We start from the raw sequence: 18864 nt of genomic DNA on the forward strand, positions 1-18864 counted from the left end.
CCATACTTATTCATATTACTCCGGGGTCTAACTTTTCCTTCTGGTAGTCACGTTGGAGTCACAAAGTTATTTCTCGAAATAAGGATATGACTTTATGGCCTATACTCTTTTGTTGTCTCCAGGCCTGTCACCTCTCGTATTTTCCTTCACTTGACTATAGACTATGTAATACTGTCATCTTTTTAATCTACCATTGTCATCCGTGTATCACATCTTACTCATAATGCTTCATTAATTCTCTTCTTATTTTCCTGGTAACATTTCTGTTTATCACTTTATTCTGAAACTTCAACAAGACATTATTTTGCTTTTAGCTCTCCTTTATCCATCCCCTAGCTCTTCGGGTTGCCTAACATCCTCGCTTTACTAGGGACGGGACCATACTAATGTAATATTTATCCCTTCCAGAATTCCAGTGTCTATCTTTGTACTACTTATATCTAGCTGTACTATTTTAGAGTGCACCATTTGGGTGTCTCACAAGGAGATCTATTAGCACATTTGCAATATTCTTCTGAAATGTCAACTGACGCAAACAATCCATCCATCCTTTTGGGTTACTCTAACCCCAGCCGGATCCTGATATCTGTTAGTTTCCATAGGGTATAACTGAGATGGGTGTGGCCTATTATATATACCTCGGTTACAATTGAAGGTAACTCAAAAATGCTTATATTTCTCTTCTTGAATTGTAATTACTGTTAATTTTCATTAACTGGGTACCTCATACCCTTCTTCACCTTGCTTCTTTTACTTGCTAAAACTTGCGTCTACCTTCCGATTCTCTTATTCCTTTTTACCATAAGAGTGGATAGACATTCTTGCCTTAGGGATCCTTATCAAGAAGCTTACACGTCTTAGTAAACACATGATCTGTTGAATACCTCATATTTATCCACCATAAGCATGATGCAAAAATTGAGTTCCTCTGACTCAACTCTTCCACAACTATCTCTTACCAACCGTCTTCGTGGATGTAGGCATCGTCATATTATAAATAAGATAGAGTTTAGGAAATTAAGTTCTTACAGCTGAGTTCTACTACACGATCTAGAGACAGAAGAAAGAGTGACAGTCCTAAATACCCTGTAGCCTTCTGCTTATAAGTGTGGTGCACAATATACACATAAACAAAACTCTACTAGACACGACTTATAGACTCCCTAGGACAGAACTGCTCTGATACCACTTTTGTCACGACCCAAACCGATGGGCCACGACGGGCACCCGGTACCTTACTCAATCGAGTACCAACATAACGTATCTTTTCGTATCATACTTTCATAGATAACTAAGCCGAAGAGGCAGACGTGAGATAAGTAGAATACAACATGAAATACCAACTTATACATAAGACATACGGCTTATAAGAACAAAATAACCACTCATACACTAAACATAGGCCGACAATGCCATACAATATTTTACGTACATGACGTCTATCTACAAGCCTCTTAGAATATATAATTGTCATAAAGGTCGAGACAAGGCCCTGCCATACCAAACAATACATGCCTAAATCATACTGACCAAACAAGCAACTCCGGAGCAAATGGAAAGCACCAACACCTTTCGCTAAGCTGATAGCCTACTTGGAGGACTCTCGACCTGTCTATCGGGACCTGCGGGCATGAAACGCAGCGTCCCCAGGCAAAAGAGATGTCAGTACAAATAATGTACCGAGTATGTAAGGAATGAAAATCAGTAAACTGTAGACATGAGAAAAATATGGAGTAAAAGACTTGATATGTATGTCTGAATAACTTTATGAATCATTAATATTTATAATGTCATGCATATGTGTATAAATATCATACCATGTTTAGGTATATGCATTCATAATATCATCAAGCCTCTGAGGGCATCCCATCATATCATCTCAGCCACTGTGGGCATATCATCAACGTATACCAGCTGATCAGGTGGTGGTGGGTATATAACGCCATAACCTTTTCCCATATCCCATATACATATAATATACGCGTATATAATGCCATCTGGTCATGGGTTAATATACATGTATAAATGCATGAAATGCATAAGAAATACATTAATAAGATTTCTCAAAATATCATAAAATCAATATGTCTTTCGGATAAACTTTATCAAATACGTATTTTTCTGAGACCCATAAACATAGGATATAATAATAATTCACATGGGGAATCAAGAATATAGACACCCCTAGTATTTCTATGAATAGAGTCATTTATGAAAGTTGCGTATTTTGCTTGTTTCGTTTGTATCATTTGGACCATGCCAAAAGAAATAAGGGATATCGTTAACATACCTGAGCCGATTCTCTTGACAATTCCTCTAACACACGTCAATTGCGACAACAGTAACGGCGGATCGAAGTAAGGAAAAATTCGTATGATATTCTTTGAGAAAGATTGCACTGTACTCCCTTAGAATCGCAAATCTCACGTTTCGAAGTTTTAAGTGAATTTATTAAGCTCCATCGTCACTTTGCAAATCTTGGCATCCCTCTTTAAAATTTATGAACAATGTTACTAATAAAGAATGGGATGATGTTCTCTACAAGAATGGAAAATGAATATAGCCGTATCCTTATTTGGCTTGAATTCTTGAATTCTTGCTTAAGCTAAATGTCACGTTACTGAGGATGCTAATATGCAAATTCTTGTTTTGAATTTGCTGAAGTGAATTAGAGAGGTTAAAGAGATATCCACGTCTCTTTAAGTGAATTAGAGAATAGATTTTAATGTCTTGGTGGTGTAGGCCCCACCTTTCAAGACTTTTGTCACTTAATATATATAAATGTGACACCTTTCAAAGTGACTTAAGAGTCATCAAATAGAACATATATTGTTGCCACGTTAAAGTTCCTTAAACTTTATTCAAAGACTTAGAGTTTCAAATGAATTCTTTAAAAGTGTTGGTTGGTAGGCCCCACTTATAACTTTAATGCTTAGCAAGCTTTCTTATCCCAAAGTGTGATACCAACTTAGCATACATATTAGTCATACATCACTTTAGTTGTCATGGTCCCACGTGGATAAGACACTTCTTACACTTATCCACTTAAATTAATAATTAACCAATAATCTCATATTACTTAAAATACTACTCATTTTTAACACACTTTATACACCTTACTATCATGGTCATGTGATATCTTGTATGTCACTAGTTCATAAATATGGGGTATTGTAGTTTGGACTGTATTTTATCTCAAAATGTCAAACTTCAACGAAATTTATTTTCTTCGATTTTCTTACCCTCTCACCTTCACGAATTTACTTATAACTTGTTTGAAATAGCCTAATGCTTATAATCTCAAAATAAATCTCATTTCCGAACTTACGTCGATTAACTTACGATGAAACTTTAACATACGAAAATGCGGGATATAACATTTCATTTATGAGCTTATCTCAATTTACTTATGGCGTACTTTCACGTACGAAAACATGGGTGTTGCTGACACTAGTTTACCACTCACTAAGGTCGCACCAAGGTTTTGTTATTCCTAATCCTACCTTTAAACCCTCAGTATTTATCCCTAATATACGTTATGAGTGATGTTGTTCAACAACTACCTAAATATGTACCCTTTTCCAAATAATACACACTAAATAGGCATAGTCAATTGAGGGCCCTTCAATCAACCACAATAATCACGTAGAAACAAGTAGAGAAAATCCAATGGCAAACTTATATTAAACGCCACAAAAATTCATCCTCCAAGAGGTTCCATCAAACCCTAGAATAAAGAGTTTAGCTATACATAAATGTTTTCATAATTACAATATAAGAATTCATCACCAATAATAGAAAAGGGAAGAAGGAAGATAAAAACTCATTTTTGAATCTTCTGTCTTGCTCCTTGCTTGTTCTTGCCTTCAAAGATATTGTGTAACCCTTAAAAAGTCGTTCTTTGATGTATTTATATCACTTAGGGTTGCTAAGGGGCGGAACTTTTCAATTCCACTTCGGATGGGAAAAGTTGGAATTCGCGTCTGCCTTCGCGCGTCGCGCTCCCATTTATGCGGATTCAGCTTTTGAAATTCTTCCATTTCGCGAAGTGATCCGTGCCTTTTCTTCGCTTCACTGTTTTGTGCCTTCACTTTTCACCTTTTTTGCGTGCGTTTTCGTGCCATGCACGAGAATAGACGAGCTCCCAATCCTTCCATTTTTCTCCTTTTTGCAATAATTTGATATCTTTTGCTCCATTATCATTCAAGATCACTCCTACAAATAAGAAATACGTAATGAGTATAATTCACTTCAAATATAATGTAATCTCCCACAACTCACATGAGAAATGAGATGAAAATACACTCAAAATCATACACTTTTGGCCATTTGTCAGGGGACTATCTATATACGGTAAAATTAGGTAAATGAGGAAGCGACACATGTCAATAATGATCAGTCAACCATGGTGAAACCAAATGCAAACTTGTGGCCAGATAAGAAGCAATTCAAGATATGACTGTTATAGAAATGTTACAGAAGACCCCAAGATTCCACCGACCTCTATTAGCTTTTATTAAGCTTTATTACCTTTAATTACCTTTTATTATAACATTATTTGTGGTAATTAAAGGGGCATTATTTGTAACTATACACCTCAAATTACTTAAAATACTACTCACTTTTAATACACTTTTTACTTGATTTGCTCTTCATAACTTTATTTTATCGGATCAATTTAATTCACGTGTCTATAAATTATGATAAAATATAATTATACCATTTTTCCAATAAACAGTTTGGCGCTACCGTGGGGCATAGATAATTGTGGTGTTATTTTGATTTGTACATCTTATACTAACGTGCTTTAAAGGGGTTTCTATTTTAAGCATACTACAGTTATGGCATACAATGATATCAACAACTCATTCAATGTTGGAACAAACTACAACGATGAGCCTGTGGAAAATCTCCATAATAAAAATTAACAAGATGGTTCAACTAGCGAAACCCGTCTCGTTGGGAATGAGTCAACTCCTAACTGGGTAGAAAGAAAAATTTGATATGAGAGGAGTCCTACCCCTGATGATATGGATGGTGAGTCGGTGGCTGTTACCGCTAAAATGTTGGGAGCACAACAGCGAAAAATTATGGACCATCTCTCAAGACAAGACCGGATAATGATAGAGCTTCAACAAAAAATATTGGGGACTTCAAATAATTCAAATAGTAGAGTTCGAGTCCCTCCCGACGTCCCTATAAATCAAACAACACAAAGAACCGGTGACACTATTACCGGGGGAAAGTTTGGAAGAAACAGCAATCAAGCAGGTGGTGTCGGTAGTGGATTTGAAAATAAAAATAATGTAAACGATTCTTTCAAAGCCGAACTCATGAGGTTTACGAGGGAAATAAATGCTCGAATGGATCAAAATGCTAAAGAATTTCTCTCGAATAAATCGAATCCCGGGAGCACCTCTGATCCAAAAGGGCTAGGATTCGAAAAAGTATATACATAATACAATTGCCGTTTAAAACCCAGGGTGGCTCTGGAGATGATTCCAAAGAGATTCAAAATTCCGGATATTTCAAAATATAATGGAACATCGGATCCACTGGAACACATCACAACTTACACCACAGTTGTGAAGGGAAATGATTTGGCTCCGCATCAAATCGAATTTGTTTTACTAAAGAAATTTGGCAAAACTCTAACAAAAGGGGCTTTAACATGGTATTATATTTTACTTGAATATTCAATTGATTCTTTTGAAATGCTTGCAGATTCTTTCATTAAAGCTCACACTGGATCAAGAAAAGTACAAGCTAGAAAGCCGATATATTCAGAATCGCTCAATGAAACTCGGAGTTTCTACGAGGGTTCGTGATCCAATTCCAAAAAGAAAAAATATTGTTACCGGCAGTACCGAATGAATGGCAGCGGAAGCATTTACCAAGGGTCTTAATCCCAAAAGTTTTGATGCGTCAAGGAAGTTAAATGAGAGTTTGTTGGAATTTCAAGCACGTGGAAAGATGTTCATAACTGATACGAGTCAATGATTCATGTAGAAGATGATCAGATAAGTAAATCAGCATCTTCTATGGCCCGGAATCAAAGTCAATTGAACTTTTATTGGAGGCATTCTAGATACCAGTTTGAACCATATCCATCAGGATCATAGACTGACATGAGGCAGGGGCGTACCCGAAGCGAGTTGCCAGAAAATAACTTTGATGAAAAACAATAGTGTCTATGAATGTTGGGGACTATTGCATCAGTATAGCAGAATATGCAACAATAAGTACCGGAAGCATCTATGGCTCCGGAACAATTTGTACAAGATATCGGAGATAGCCCGAATTTGCTCCGAAATAAAAAAAAGGACTGGGGACTGCCAGATAAATTACTGAGGACTGCTAGATCAGCCTGAAAAAAAAAGAAATAGAAGGAATTAGAATCCAGAACTACTAGACCCAATAAATGTTAGCTCGGTCACCATTCTCTTGCAAAGTAATTTTGTTCATCTCCTGTAAACCGTCCTATATACAAAGTTATAAACACTTGTGTACGTTCAAGGAATGGAATGAAGTAAAACTTATATTTTCTAAAAATATTCTTGCATATCTTTGAATTAAGAAAATCATTCTTAATATTTGCTCACACTTAGAAGTAAAAAAGGATTACAACTCCGAACAATTGTGCCCGGATGAACATAAGACGTCCTCTTTATAAGCACCTTAAACATAAGGGCCCTCTCTTATAAAGGTATCAAATTAAATGACTAAAGGTCGGATGCCTTGTTTCTCGATCGTAAAGTTAACCGGATGCGTCAAATTCCTGGACTTTATCAAAATCAGAAGTATATAATTCCTGGTCATTACCATCTCCGCTCTCGAAGGCTGTGAGATTACAAAAATTTTCGGGTACAACTAAAAACCGAAGAGTCAAAACTCAAAAAAAAGTTTTTGGGTACAAATAAAAACCCAAGAGTCAACAATCAAAGAGTTACAACTAAAAATCGAAGAGTTAAAACTCAAAGAAAAGTTGCGGGTGGACACTAAAAATCTAAGATCAAGTTTTCTGTGATAACGACACTTCTTCAGCTCCAACCAGTCATTGAAGAAAGAATAATAAGTGGCAGAATTGTCATCTGAATTCTTAAGTTCTGCACTCTTTTTTTCTTCCCCCGGTTTTTATCCCGATTGGATTTTTCCGATAAGACTTTTAATGAGGCAGTGACGAGGGCACAGTGAGTAACCGGAAAGTGGTGGGAACTATCTGTATACGGTAAAAATCGCTCTCGTGAGTTGGATGAATGAGGAAGCGACACATGTCAATAATGACTAGTCAACCATGGTGAAACCAGATGCAAACTTGTGACCGAATAAGAAGCAATTCAAGATATGACCGTTATAGAAACATTACAAAAGACCCCAAGATTCCACCGGCCTTTATTAGCTATTATTATGCTTTATTACCTTTAATTACCTTTTATTATAGTATTAATTATGGTAATTAAGGGGGGCATAAGTTGTAACCATATACCTTATAGCTCTAGCATAAATAGAGGCTTTCATTCAATTATGAGACATCAAGAAATACTGATAGCAAAAGGCTAACATTCTTTTTCTCAAGCTTTATACTAGTGTTATCGTGATTTTTCACTTATTCTTGATTCCGGTGTGTACAATCTGAAGTTCCGGCTTGTCTTTTCTTCAATTATTCTTATTTTATTTGCTTTGCTCTTTATTACTTTATTTTATCGGATCAATCTAACTCACGTGTCTATAAATCACGATATAAATTCAACTGTATCGTTTTTTCGGTAAACAACAAAATGTGTCCAATTTCCTCCTTTAAACTGTTTACTATTACTTATTTATTACACATAATACATACTCCTAACTCAGTTTATTATTTAATCATATATAATAATTAATGTAAGTTAACATAAGCATCAAATATGAGTACTCACTTTGAGCTAAAATATATTTAAAATTGGGATGCTGGTGTATAATTTATTTGAATGTTGTAGGGTCTCCGTACAAGTAAAATGAATTTGTAAAACCATAGAGGTTCCAAGCTCCTAAACTTCTATAAACTTAGGTGTCGTTCGGTTTTCTTCACATAAAAATCCAGCATTAATTAATATAATGTTTGATTGCTCCTTATTTTCTTCATAAATAATAATTTGATTTTGGCTAAAATGTAAAATAAGAATGTAAATATTAGTGATATATGGGTCAGAAATACTAAAATAATAAAACTATCCCATATAGTAAGAATTTATTTTATTTTATTTAAAAGGAAACAAATATTTTAAATTATAGATAGTATGCAAATATAAAATATATCACACTAATTATTTAACAAAAATAATATCTATATTGTGTAATCCTTACATTACTAAATTTTTACAATCACTACATTACTAATTACCGTTTTCTCAACCAAACCACCCCTGTACGTTAGAGTCCAACCGTCCAACTACGTACCCTCTGATAAACAAAGAAAAAATCAGTACATAAATGATTTCCCATAAAATAACTAGGAAACCACTTGCTGCAACTGTAAAGATCGAGTACACAGTTCGTCAAACAGCCACTGGTTTATCGCTTTTAAAACTCCAAAAAGTCCTTTTCTATCAATACCACCACTTCTTTTCAGTGCCTATAAATTCAGCCTTAGCTTCAAACTCTTAGCATCATCTTCAAAATCATCAAATCAACTTGTATCAGAATACCAGAGAAACAAAAGCAATATTCATCTATCAAAAACAAAACAGAAAATTAAGAAAGGTACGATATATTTAGAAATCATGAGTTCAAACAGGAAAGCGTGGATAGTAGCAGCCAGTGTTGGAGCAGTGGAAGCTTTAAAAGATCAAGGTTTCTGTAGGTGGAATTACCCTTTGAGTCCGTTGTTCAGCACACAAAGAATAACATGAGATCTTACTCTCAAGCTAAGAAGCTTTCTACTTCTTCTTCCTCACTGATTGCAAGGAGCGACAAGGCAAAACAATCTGAAGAATCTTTGAGGAAAGTTATGTACTTGAGCTGTTGGGGTCCCAACTGATCATTTTTTCCAAGAAACATATATAGTTGTTATTAGAAAGAGAAAAGAATGTAGGGCTATGATTGTAAATAGAATTTTTTGGCATTCGACCTCAAGAGTAGCGTGTATTTCGAAATGGGCAACAAATCAATTTAATTCAAAGCGTCGCATTAGAAAATGAAGAAGACTTCAATTTTTATCAAAATCCATGCTTGTTTCAATAGATCTATATACATTTTTTAAAAAAATACGAGGAAAATTTAAATAATAATTTAGTCAAATAACTTCTATAATTAATATAACAATGTTATTAAATATTCCCCCGGATTGACTTTATTTGATTTTTTGGTCTCTTTTTTTGTGATCCATACTATTTGATTTTTTTAAATATCAAGAAGGAATGAACTTCTCTTTTTCAAAGTTACTATTGGAGTAAATAACCTAGGGGTATTTGTTATATTTTTAATGAACAAATTAAGGTTAATATAGTCAATTTTATTATTAATTAATACTCTCTTCAGTCCACTTTAAGTGACTCTTTTTATTGCTGTTTTCACACAAATTAAGGAATTCACCTTTTAACATTAATAAACAATATAATTGACCATATTAACCTTAATTTGTTCATTGGAATTACAATAAATACTCCTAGTTCTTTATTCCAAGGGTAACTTTAGAAAAAATAATCAAATATTGTGGACCAAAAAAAATATTAAAAAATTACTTAAAGTGAATTTCTTAATATATATATGAATACAATCAAAAAAATTAAAGTGAACAAGTTAGAGTAATTTTTTAAATAAACGTACTAAAATTCTAACCGATAAATAAAATGATAGAAAGAGAGTACAATTACATTATGTTCAACCGTGTGACGTTGGAAAGCACGTCACTCCAACATATATGTGGTTTCTTTTTCTTTTTTTGTTTTTAGTTGTGTACTTAGTACTTCCAAAATATTTTTTTTCCCTTCAAAAGTTCATCATTAAGATGGAGGAGTTAGGCATGACTCCAACGTGTGTATTCCAAAAATAATAATTATACGGAGGAGGACATAAACCTCAGCCTCGATTACATAGTGTAGCTTGACTAAGGCCAATCTATTGTACAACTGCAAAAAATAATTTGGACAGAGAATGGAGGCAATCTCCTTACCCATAGACATGAACATAACACCAAAAACTGATATTACATACAAGTTTATCACATCTGCCTGCCCAAACCAAAATATTCTCAAGTAATAGCATCATTAATTGTAAATTAGTTCTTTCTTGTTGTGAACCTCAGGTTCAGCCCCGTTTTTGCAAAAATAACCAAAAATATAAAATATTGTCATTTTGTAATAAATAAAATCAGGTGATGTCGTTTTTGTCCAAATAGCCATAAATGTCCCGACGGGGCGCCGAAATGCCGTATTTGGAAGAATAGCCGCCTATGTTCTTTTTTCCAATTTTTAGGCCACTTAGCAAGCACAGCCCTAAAATCTTCCCTTCCGAAGTGCTGAAGGGCCGTATTTGCAAAAGTAGCCGTGAATTGTTTTAAGTTGGATTTTGCAAAATTAATCTCTTCATGGTCAGTTCTTAAACAAAATTCACATGTTTTAACCCAGTCACCCTAATTTAAAAATGTGCAGAATGAGCCCTATGGATCAGATTCTACTGTCCACATGTGGTGGGAAGATTTGGGAAAACAAGGACGAGACAGGGTCAATCAATACATGGGGCGCTCACCGGACTATTAAAGATTCAACCCAGAAGTGATCTGATAGAGGCACTAGTGTCATTTTGGGACCCAGCCCACAATGTTTTTCACTTCTCAGACTTCGAGCTTACACCCACTCTGGAAGAAATGTCAGGCTATGCCGGGAGTATGGAAGGATTGAGACACAAGTACCTGGTGTCTCCAAGGACCGTCATTCCCCACAAGTTTCTAGACTTAGTGTAAATAAGTAGACAGATCAAAACAGAAAAGTTTGGCACGTGGAGCTTCCACGTTTCACTTCATATACCAGTGGTACGGGCATTTAGGAGGATTCGAAAACCCAAAAAATGGGCTCTGTAGTAAAGGCAACAGGTCAAAGTGGGAGATGCATAAATTCTTCGCCTTCATGGTGGCATTTTAGGCCTTTTGGTGTTTCCGAGGGAGGACGGACACATTGACTTGCGTGTAGCCGGAATTTTCCATGTTTTGACTACTTAGGCGAAGAGTACCCTCGCACCCATGATCGTATCAGATATATTCCGAGCCCTCACATCCTGTAAGGCCGGAGTCAGGTTTTTCGAGGGGTGCAATATGTTATTACAAATATGGATGATCGAACACCTTTGTCACCATCCCCGATATATGAATTATGGTTCTACCTGGAAAAACTGCATTGAAGAATTTGGTACGCGGGTGATATGATTCGTAATGCCGGAGGGAGTCAGAAATTGGATCACTCGCCTTCAGGGTTTGACCGCAGATAAGATAGAATGGACATTAGGTTGGCTCCTTGTCAATGAGATTATTCATATGCCTGCCACATGTCCTTACTTCCTTCTGATGGGTCTCCGTAACATCCAGCCATATTCCCCATACCGGGTTTTGAGACAACTTAGAAGATGTCAGAAAGTTCCCAAGGATGTGGACCTCAGTACTTATGTGGTTGAAATTCGCTTTGATGCTCAATTCCCCGAAGACGTGGTCTGTCAAAATTGGAGCGAGTGCCAGTATTTGGGGGAAAATACCCGAGTATAAGATTTGTCCAAAGCGAGGTTCTACCTGGGTACATCTCTTGGTACGGAAAGAGAATCACAACAAATGACGAATCTGAAAGGCCGACTAAAAGGCCCCATGTCTAGGAATTTATTGATACAGCACAAGAACAGTGGGCTTGGTTGGCCAAAGAGAAGGAGTACCGGACCACCATCAGCAAGCTAGAACATCAAGTCAGAACCATCAAATTCGAAAGTGGGTTGCAAACCGTTGAAGATGAGGGGGTAAATAAAAGGTTGGCCCAGGAAAATGAAGCCCTCCGAGCTCAGCTTCGGGAAATGAAGATAGGCGCCGAGACGCCGGTAAGAAGTGAGAGGGACGAAAAAATCATAAGCAACTTGAGGCAAAAATTGCATGATTATGCAGCTGATCTGACAAAGGCCGAGAAAGATTTGGCAAAGCTCGAGCAAAGTTGGCAAAAGATGTAGAAGAACAAACAAGGCTAGTCCACCAGGTGAAGCAAAGCTATGACAGAGAAGTGGCGATCTTAAGGAAAGAGTTGGCCGTTGTTGAAAACAAGATGGGTCAACAAATGAAAGACTTTAGGGCCGAGAGAGAACATTGTTATGCACTGATTAACCAATTAGAAGAAAGCGCTGTGCAATTGCAAAACCAAAACAACGAGGCCATGTAAATAGTAGAAGTTCGGGAGCAACAGATTATGTGATTACTCCAGGAGAAAGGCACTATCAAGATTAGAATCAAGGAAATAGCCGACTACGTGGCAATAAAATGCCATGAATGTAAAAATATGACTCGAGCTATGTTCTTCCACTCGGTACTATCTTTCGCTCGCCAAATCATGGCCGACCTCGAGCTCTTTCAGGAAGAGCTTACAAGAAAGCCTGCGCCAAGACCAGCTGAAGCCACTCGGGCTCTCGGAATAACATTTAAGCCTCATCTTTGTTCTTGATTTTTCAATTTTGAGTCTATATTTTACCCTTATCGATTCTGTTTGTCATGTCATCCATGTCAAGTCTGTTTGTTATTTTGTTTTGAGTCTGTATATTTTCCTTTTCAGTTATCAGTGTCTTCGAGTTTATGTAATAGAAAAAACCAGAAAGATTTTTATTCATATTGAAAAACCCCAAAATTTTTCTTTTCTTTCATTATTGCATTTATTTACCTGAACTACGTAATGACTTGATTCGTGTGGCGTCATGATAAGTAGGCAATCCCCATCGGATTCGATCATTGCCATTAAATAAACTGAGCGAAAAAAAGAGAAGAAAGAAAAATAAATAAGAAAGAAAAAGAAAGAAAAGAGTGACAAAAACAACCAAGAAAAACAAAGAGCGAAAAACAACAAAAGAGAAAGAAAAGAAAAATTAAGATATGAAAAATGAATGAAAGAAAAGAGCTACAGGTATGCCTTCTGTGGTCCGCCCCCAAGAACCGTTCTATGGAGCACTGTCAACATTATTCTCTGCACCACCGGTCTTTATCATGGCACAACCAAGCGTGCCCAGGCCATACTTTGAGCCTTCAACATTCACCTTCCAAGGCCCGCAATTTCAGCCGGACATAATTCATGTTACTCCAGACTCATACGCTCAACAAGCACAATATGAGTCCCCAATTGAACAAGAAAGAGCAGTTAGGAGCTACGAGCAGGAAGCAATGGCTCGGAAGATGTGATGCTTAGAACAAAGCTTGAAGAACATGCAAGGCTTGAGTGGCCAAAAAAGTATTTCCTATTCATATTTGTGCATGTTCCCAAATGTTCATCTACCTGCCGGCTTCAAAATGCCAAAGTTCGAGAAGTATGATGGGCACGGAGATCCAATTGCTCATCTAAAAATATACTGCAATCAGCTACGTGGGGCTGGTGGGAAAGAAGAGTTGTTGATGGCCTATTTCGGAGAAAGCCTGACAGAAATCATCTCGAAATGGTATATGGATAAGGAAATCTCCCACTGGCACATATGGGATGATTTAGCCCGAGATTTTGTCAGACAATTCCAGTACAACGTCAACATAGCTCAAGACAGAAACTCCATGTCTAACTTGAAGAAGAAAACCGCGGAAAGGTTTCGCGAGTATGCTATCAAATGGCGCAAGCAGGCCGCCCGAGTAAAACCGCCTATGGACGAGACGAAAATGGTTACAGTCTTCTTGCAGGCCCAAGAGGCTGATTATTTTTAGAATATGATGTCCGCTATGGGAAAACCATTTTCTGAGGCAATCAAAATCGGGGAAATGATAGAGAACGCCTGAAAACTAGCCTGATATTGAGTCAAGCTGCCTTGAAACTACCTACCAAGCCATCCAGAACGGTTCAGGGGGTTTGGTTGATCGTAAAAAGAGGGAAGAGGGAGCCATGATGGCTTCAGATTCAAGAGGGCCCCGCCGATCATGTGATCACTCTTACATTCCGCCAAGAGCCCCACAACACTATTATCCACACCAAGATGTAGCCTATGCTGTGGCACCGCCTCACTATGCGGTGATAAATGCCCAACCTTACGTACGACCATAACAACAAAGTCCGAGCTCTACTTCCTAGAAATAACCATCCCTACCAAGCCCCGTATAACCCCCGTCTACCACACAACATACATCAACATTATCCACGCCCTCGTGAGCCTCCCAGGAGAACCAATTTCACCCATATTGGTAAATTTTATTCCAGTTTGCTTCAAAAGTTAATCCAACTGGGTCTATTGCAACATGTGCCTCCCAACCGCCAGAATCACGAGTCCCCATCATACAGGGCCAGAACCAGATGTGCTTACCATTCGGGAGTAGAAGGCCATAATACATAAGACTGTTGGACCCTCAAAAGGGCGGTTGAAAGCTTGATAGAAGAAAAACAAATTATGCTAAGGGACGAAGAGATCCCTAATGTGACTAACAATCCATTACCAGCTCACAATAATGGTCCATTCATTGGAATGATTTGTGATGATGAAGAGTTTGATCCAGCATTGAAGGCGATCATTGCTATCGCCGATTCAGAGGCAAGACCCAAAATAGCGGTGAAACAGGCCAAAACCGAGAAGAAAGTCATCCCGGTTCCTCAAGCTATTGAAACAAAGACCGGGGAAGAACCTGCTAAGAACGTGGTTCTCTATGTTCCCAAGGTTCCGAGAAAAGAACAGCTCATCCTCAACACTCCCAAGAAATTCGAGGAAAGGAAGACTACGCTGAATGTACCAAGATTGTATGTGAAAAAAGGGACCTATGTAGCGCGGGGGCCGATAATTTAACCAAGACTGACTAAGCCCGTGGTTATCAGTCGCGCACCACAGAGTCCTATGAAAGATCCCACCGCAGTCCCCTGGACTACAACAGAGCTGTGATTACATACAAAGGGAAAAAGGTCATGGGAGAAGTGAATGAAATGAATCAGTCTGGGAAGTACCATAACCCAGAAAGGCTAAAGAAGTCCAAACTGAATAGGGATAAACGGTTGCCATCCAAGAAGCCTGTAAGCAATAGGGAAGTAGAAGATTTCTTTAGAAAGATGAAAACTTCATAATGTGCAATAGTTGACCACTCCGGAAGACTCCTTCCCAGGTCTCACTCTTGTCTCTATTGTTGAGTTCGGATGAACACCAGAAAATGCTCCTGAAAACACTGAATGAAGCATATGTCCCGATTGATACTTCTGTTGAACAATTGGAGAGAATGGTAGAAAGATTCTTTGAGGTCAATAGGATTTCCTTCAGCCGCGATGATTTGCCCCAGAGAGAGCCGCCCACAACAAAGCCCTCCATTTGACTGTCAAATGCGAGGGCTATTATGTGAAGAGAGTGATGTTAGATGGTGGTTTCGGGGTTGATATTTGCCCTCTCTCAACACTCTAGCGAATAGAGATTAGAACAGAAAGAGTCCGGGCTAACAACGTCTGTGTGAGAGCTTTAAATGGGGTCAAGCGAGACAAAATAGAGGAAATTGATATGATTCTGACTATTGGCCCTGTGGATTTTGAGGTGACTTTCCAGGTTTTGGACATGAAAACCTCATACAATTTCTTTCTGGGTAGACCATGGATTCATGCTGCTGGAGCTGTTCCCTCCACTCTTCACCAAATGGTTAAGTTTGAATATGAAAATCAAGAAATTATTGTCTATGGAGAGGATGAGAAATCCATCTACCGGGACCTTTCAGTCCCGTGTCTTGAAGGTAGGGAAGGCAGCGGGCATATTATATACCAAGCCTTCGAAATTATGGTCGCCAATCAATGTGAAAAAGGGGCCCCACTAACTCAACCTTGCTTGTCTAATGCTTCGGTCATGGTCGCCACTCAAATGATTAGACATGGGTACAAGCCCAGAAAGGGGCTTGGGATATCTATGCAGGGCATCACAGAGCCTATTACTTTAATCGCCAGCGAGAAGTTTTTCGGTATGGCTTTCTGAGCTACAGAGGCCGATAGAAAATGGGATGATAAGCGCAAAGGAAAAGGGTGGGTCCTGTCCCAGCCCATTCCACATCTCGCCCAATTGTTTGTCAAACCAAAATATGTGGAAGAAGAAGAGGTCTTCACGGCTGAAGAAATCGATGATACTTGTGAAGCCTTGAAACAAATGCTATATGAGTCCCACATGGTCCAGCCAGGCAAAGGCACGAGCAACGCCGAAGTGCATTATATGGGGCTGGATTTCAAGTTTCAGAGTTGGAAAGCTACCCCATTCCCTGTCAGACAGGAGTCCCGGTAGTTCAGTCTTGCCATTTGTTCTACATTACGAGTTATTTTAAGGTGTAACTCGAATGTTTTTACTTTATTGTCTTTTGATTTTGATGTAAACCCTCATATATTCAATTCAATGAAATGAAATCAATATTTCATCGTCTCTAGATGTCTCTTTTCTTTATTCTAATTTTGCTATTTTTGTTATCTTTTTTCTTTTCAATTCTAATAATGCGGACTTAAATAACATGACATGCTTGCAGACTTCATGCCTAGATCCTAAAATGCTCTAGAATCGCTCAATGATACTCGGGGATTCTACGAGAGTTCGTGATCCAATTCCAAAAAGAGAGAATGTTGTTAACGGCTGTACCGGATGAATAGGCAGCGGAAACATTTACCAATGGTCTTAATCCCAAAAGTTCCGATGCCTCAAGGAAGCTGAATGGGAGTTTGTTGGAATTTCAAGCACATGGGAAGATGTTCATAACTGATACGAGTCAAAGATTCGTGAAGAAGACAATCAAATAAGTAAATCAACATCTTCTACAGCCCGGAATCAAAGTCAATTGAACTTTGATTGGAGGCATTCCAGATACCAGTTTGAACCATACCCATCAGGATTTTAATGACTGACATGAGGCAGGGGCGTACCCTAGGCGAGTCGCCGAAAAATAACTTCGATGAAAGACAATAATTTCTATGAATGCTTGGGACTGTTGCATTAGAACAGCACAAACCGCAATAATAAGTACCGGAAGCATCTGAAGATGGCTCCAGAAAAATCTGTACAAGATGCCGGAGATAGCCCGAACTGGCTCCGGAATAAAGAAAAGGACTGGGGACTGCCAGATAAAGGACTGAGCACTGCTAGATTAGTCTGGAAAGAAATAGAAGGAATTAGAATCAAGAACTACTAGACCCAATAAATGTTAGCCTCGTCACCATTCTCTTGAAAGGTATTTTTTTTTATATCCTGTAAACTATCCTATATGCAAAGTTATAAACATCTGTGTACGTTCAAGGAATGGAATGAAGCAAAACTTACACTTTCTAAAAACATTCTTGTATATCTTTGAATGAACAAAATCATTCTTAATATTTTCTCATACTTAGAAGTAAAAAAGGATTACCAATCCGAACAATTGTTCCCTGATGAACATGAGACGTCCTCTTCATAAGCACCGTAAATATAAGGGCCCTCTCTTATAACGGTATCAAATTAAATGGCAAAAGGTCGGATGCCTTGTTTCCCCATCGTAAAGTTAACCCGATGCATTCAATTCCCGGACTTTATCAAAATCAAAAGTATAAAATTCCTGGTCATTAACATCACCGGTCTCGATGGCTGAGAGATTACAAAAGTTTTCGGGTACTACTAAATATCGCAGAGTCAAAAACTCAAAGAAAAGTTTTTGGGTACAAATAAAAACCCAAGAGTCAACAATCAAAGAGGTACAACTAAAAATCGAAGAGATAAAACTCAAAGAAAACTTGTGGGTGGACACTAAAAATCCGAGATCAAGTTGTCTGTGATAACGACACTTCTTCAGCTCCAACCGGTCATTGAAGAAAGAATAATAAGTGGCAAAATTATCATCTGAATCCCTAAGTTCTGCACTCTTTATTCCTTCCTCCGGCTTTTATCCCGATTGGATTTTTCCGATAAGACTTTTAATGAGGCAATGACGAGGGCACAATGAGTAACCGAAAAGTGGTGGGGACTATCTGTATACGATAAAAATCGGTCTCATGAGTTGGATGAATGATGAAGCGACACATGTCAATAATGACTAGTCAACCATGGTGAAACCAGATGCAAACCTGTGGCCGAATAAGAAGCAATTCAAGATATGACCGTTATAGAAATATTACAGAAGACCCCGAGATTCCACCGGCCTTTATTAGCTTTTATTATGCTTTATTACCTTTAATTACCTCTTATTATAACATTAATTGTGGTAATTAAGGGGGCATAAGTTGTAACCATATACCTTATAGTTCTAGCATAAATAGAGGCTTTCATTCAATTGTGAGACATCAAGAAATATTGATAGCAAAAGACTAACATTCTTTTCTCAAGCTTTATACTAGTGTTATCGAGGTTTTTCAATTATTCTTGAACCCGGTGTGTACAATCTGAAGTTCATGCTTGTCTTTTCTTCAATTATTCTTATTTTATTTGCTTTGCTCTTTATTACTTTATTTTATCGGATTAATCTAACCCACGTGTCTATAAACCACGATATAAATTGAATTGTACCGTTTTTCTGGTAAACAACAAAACGTGTCCAATTTCCTCCTTGGAATACCGTTTACTATTACTTATTTATTACACATAATACATACTCCTAACTCAGTTTATTATTTAATCATATATAATAATTAATGTAAGTTAACATAAGCATCAAATATGAGTACTCACTTTGAGCTAAAATATGTCAAATTGGAAGGCTGGTGTATAATTTATTTGAATGTT

The 18864-nt window shown here is 37.6% G+C and overlaps 1 protein-coding gene and 1 pseudogene across 1 annotated transcript; both read left to right on the forward strand.

Annotated features, from left to right (window-relative positions):
- Nucleotides 1-8625: 8625 nt before the first annotated feature.
- LOC104095165 (uncharacterized) lies at nucleotides 8626-9200 on the forward strand (annotated as a pseudogene).
- A 4295-nt stretch (nucleotides 9201-13495) lies between these two features.
- Nucleotides 13496-13894, forward strand: LOC117276509 (uncharacterized). Its single transcript, XM_033655830.1, has one exon. The coding sequence runs from the start codon at nucleotides 13496-13498 to the stop codon at nucleotides 13892-13894; it is 399 nt and encodes a 132-aa protein (XP_033511721.1).
- The last annotated feature ends 4970 nt before the right edge of the window (nucleotides 13895-18864 follow it).

This window comes from Nicotiana tomentosiformis, chromosome 7 (genome assembly GCF_000390325.3).
Source record: "Nicotiana tomentosiformis chromosome 7, ASM39032v3, whole genome shotgun sequence".
Taxonomy (NCBI): Eukaryota; Viridiplantae; Streptophyta; class Magnoliopsida; order Solanales; family Solanaceae; genus Nicotiana; species Nicotiana tomentosiformis.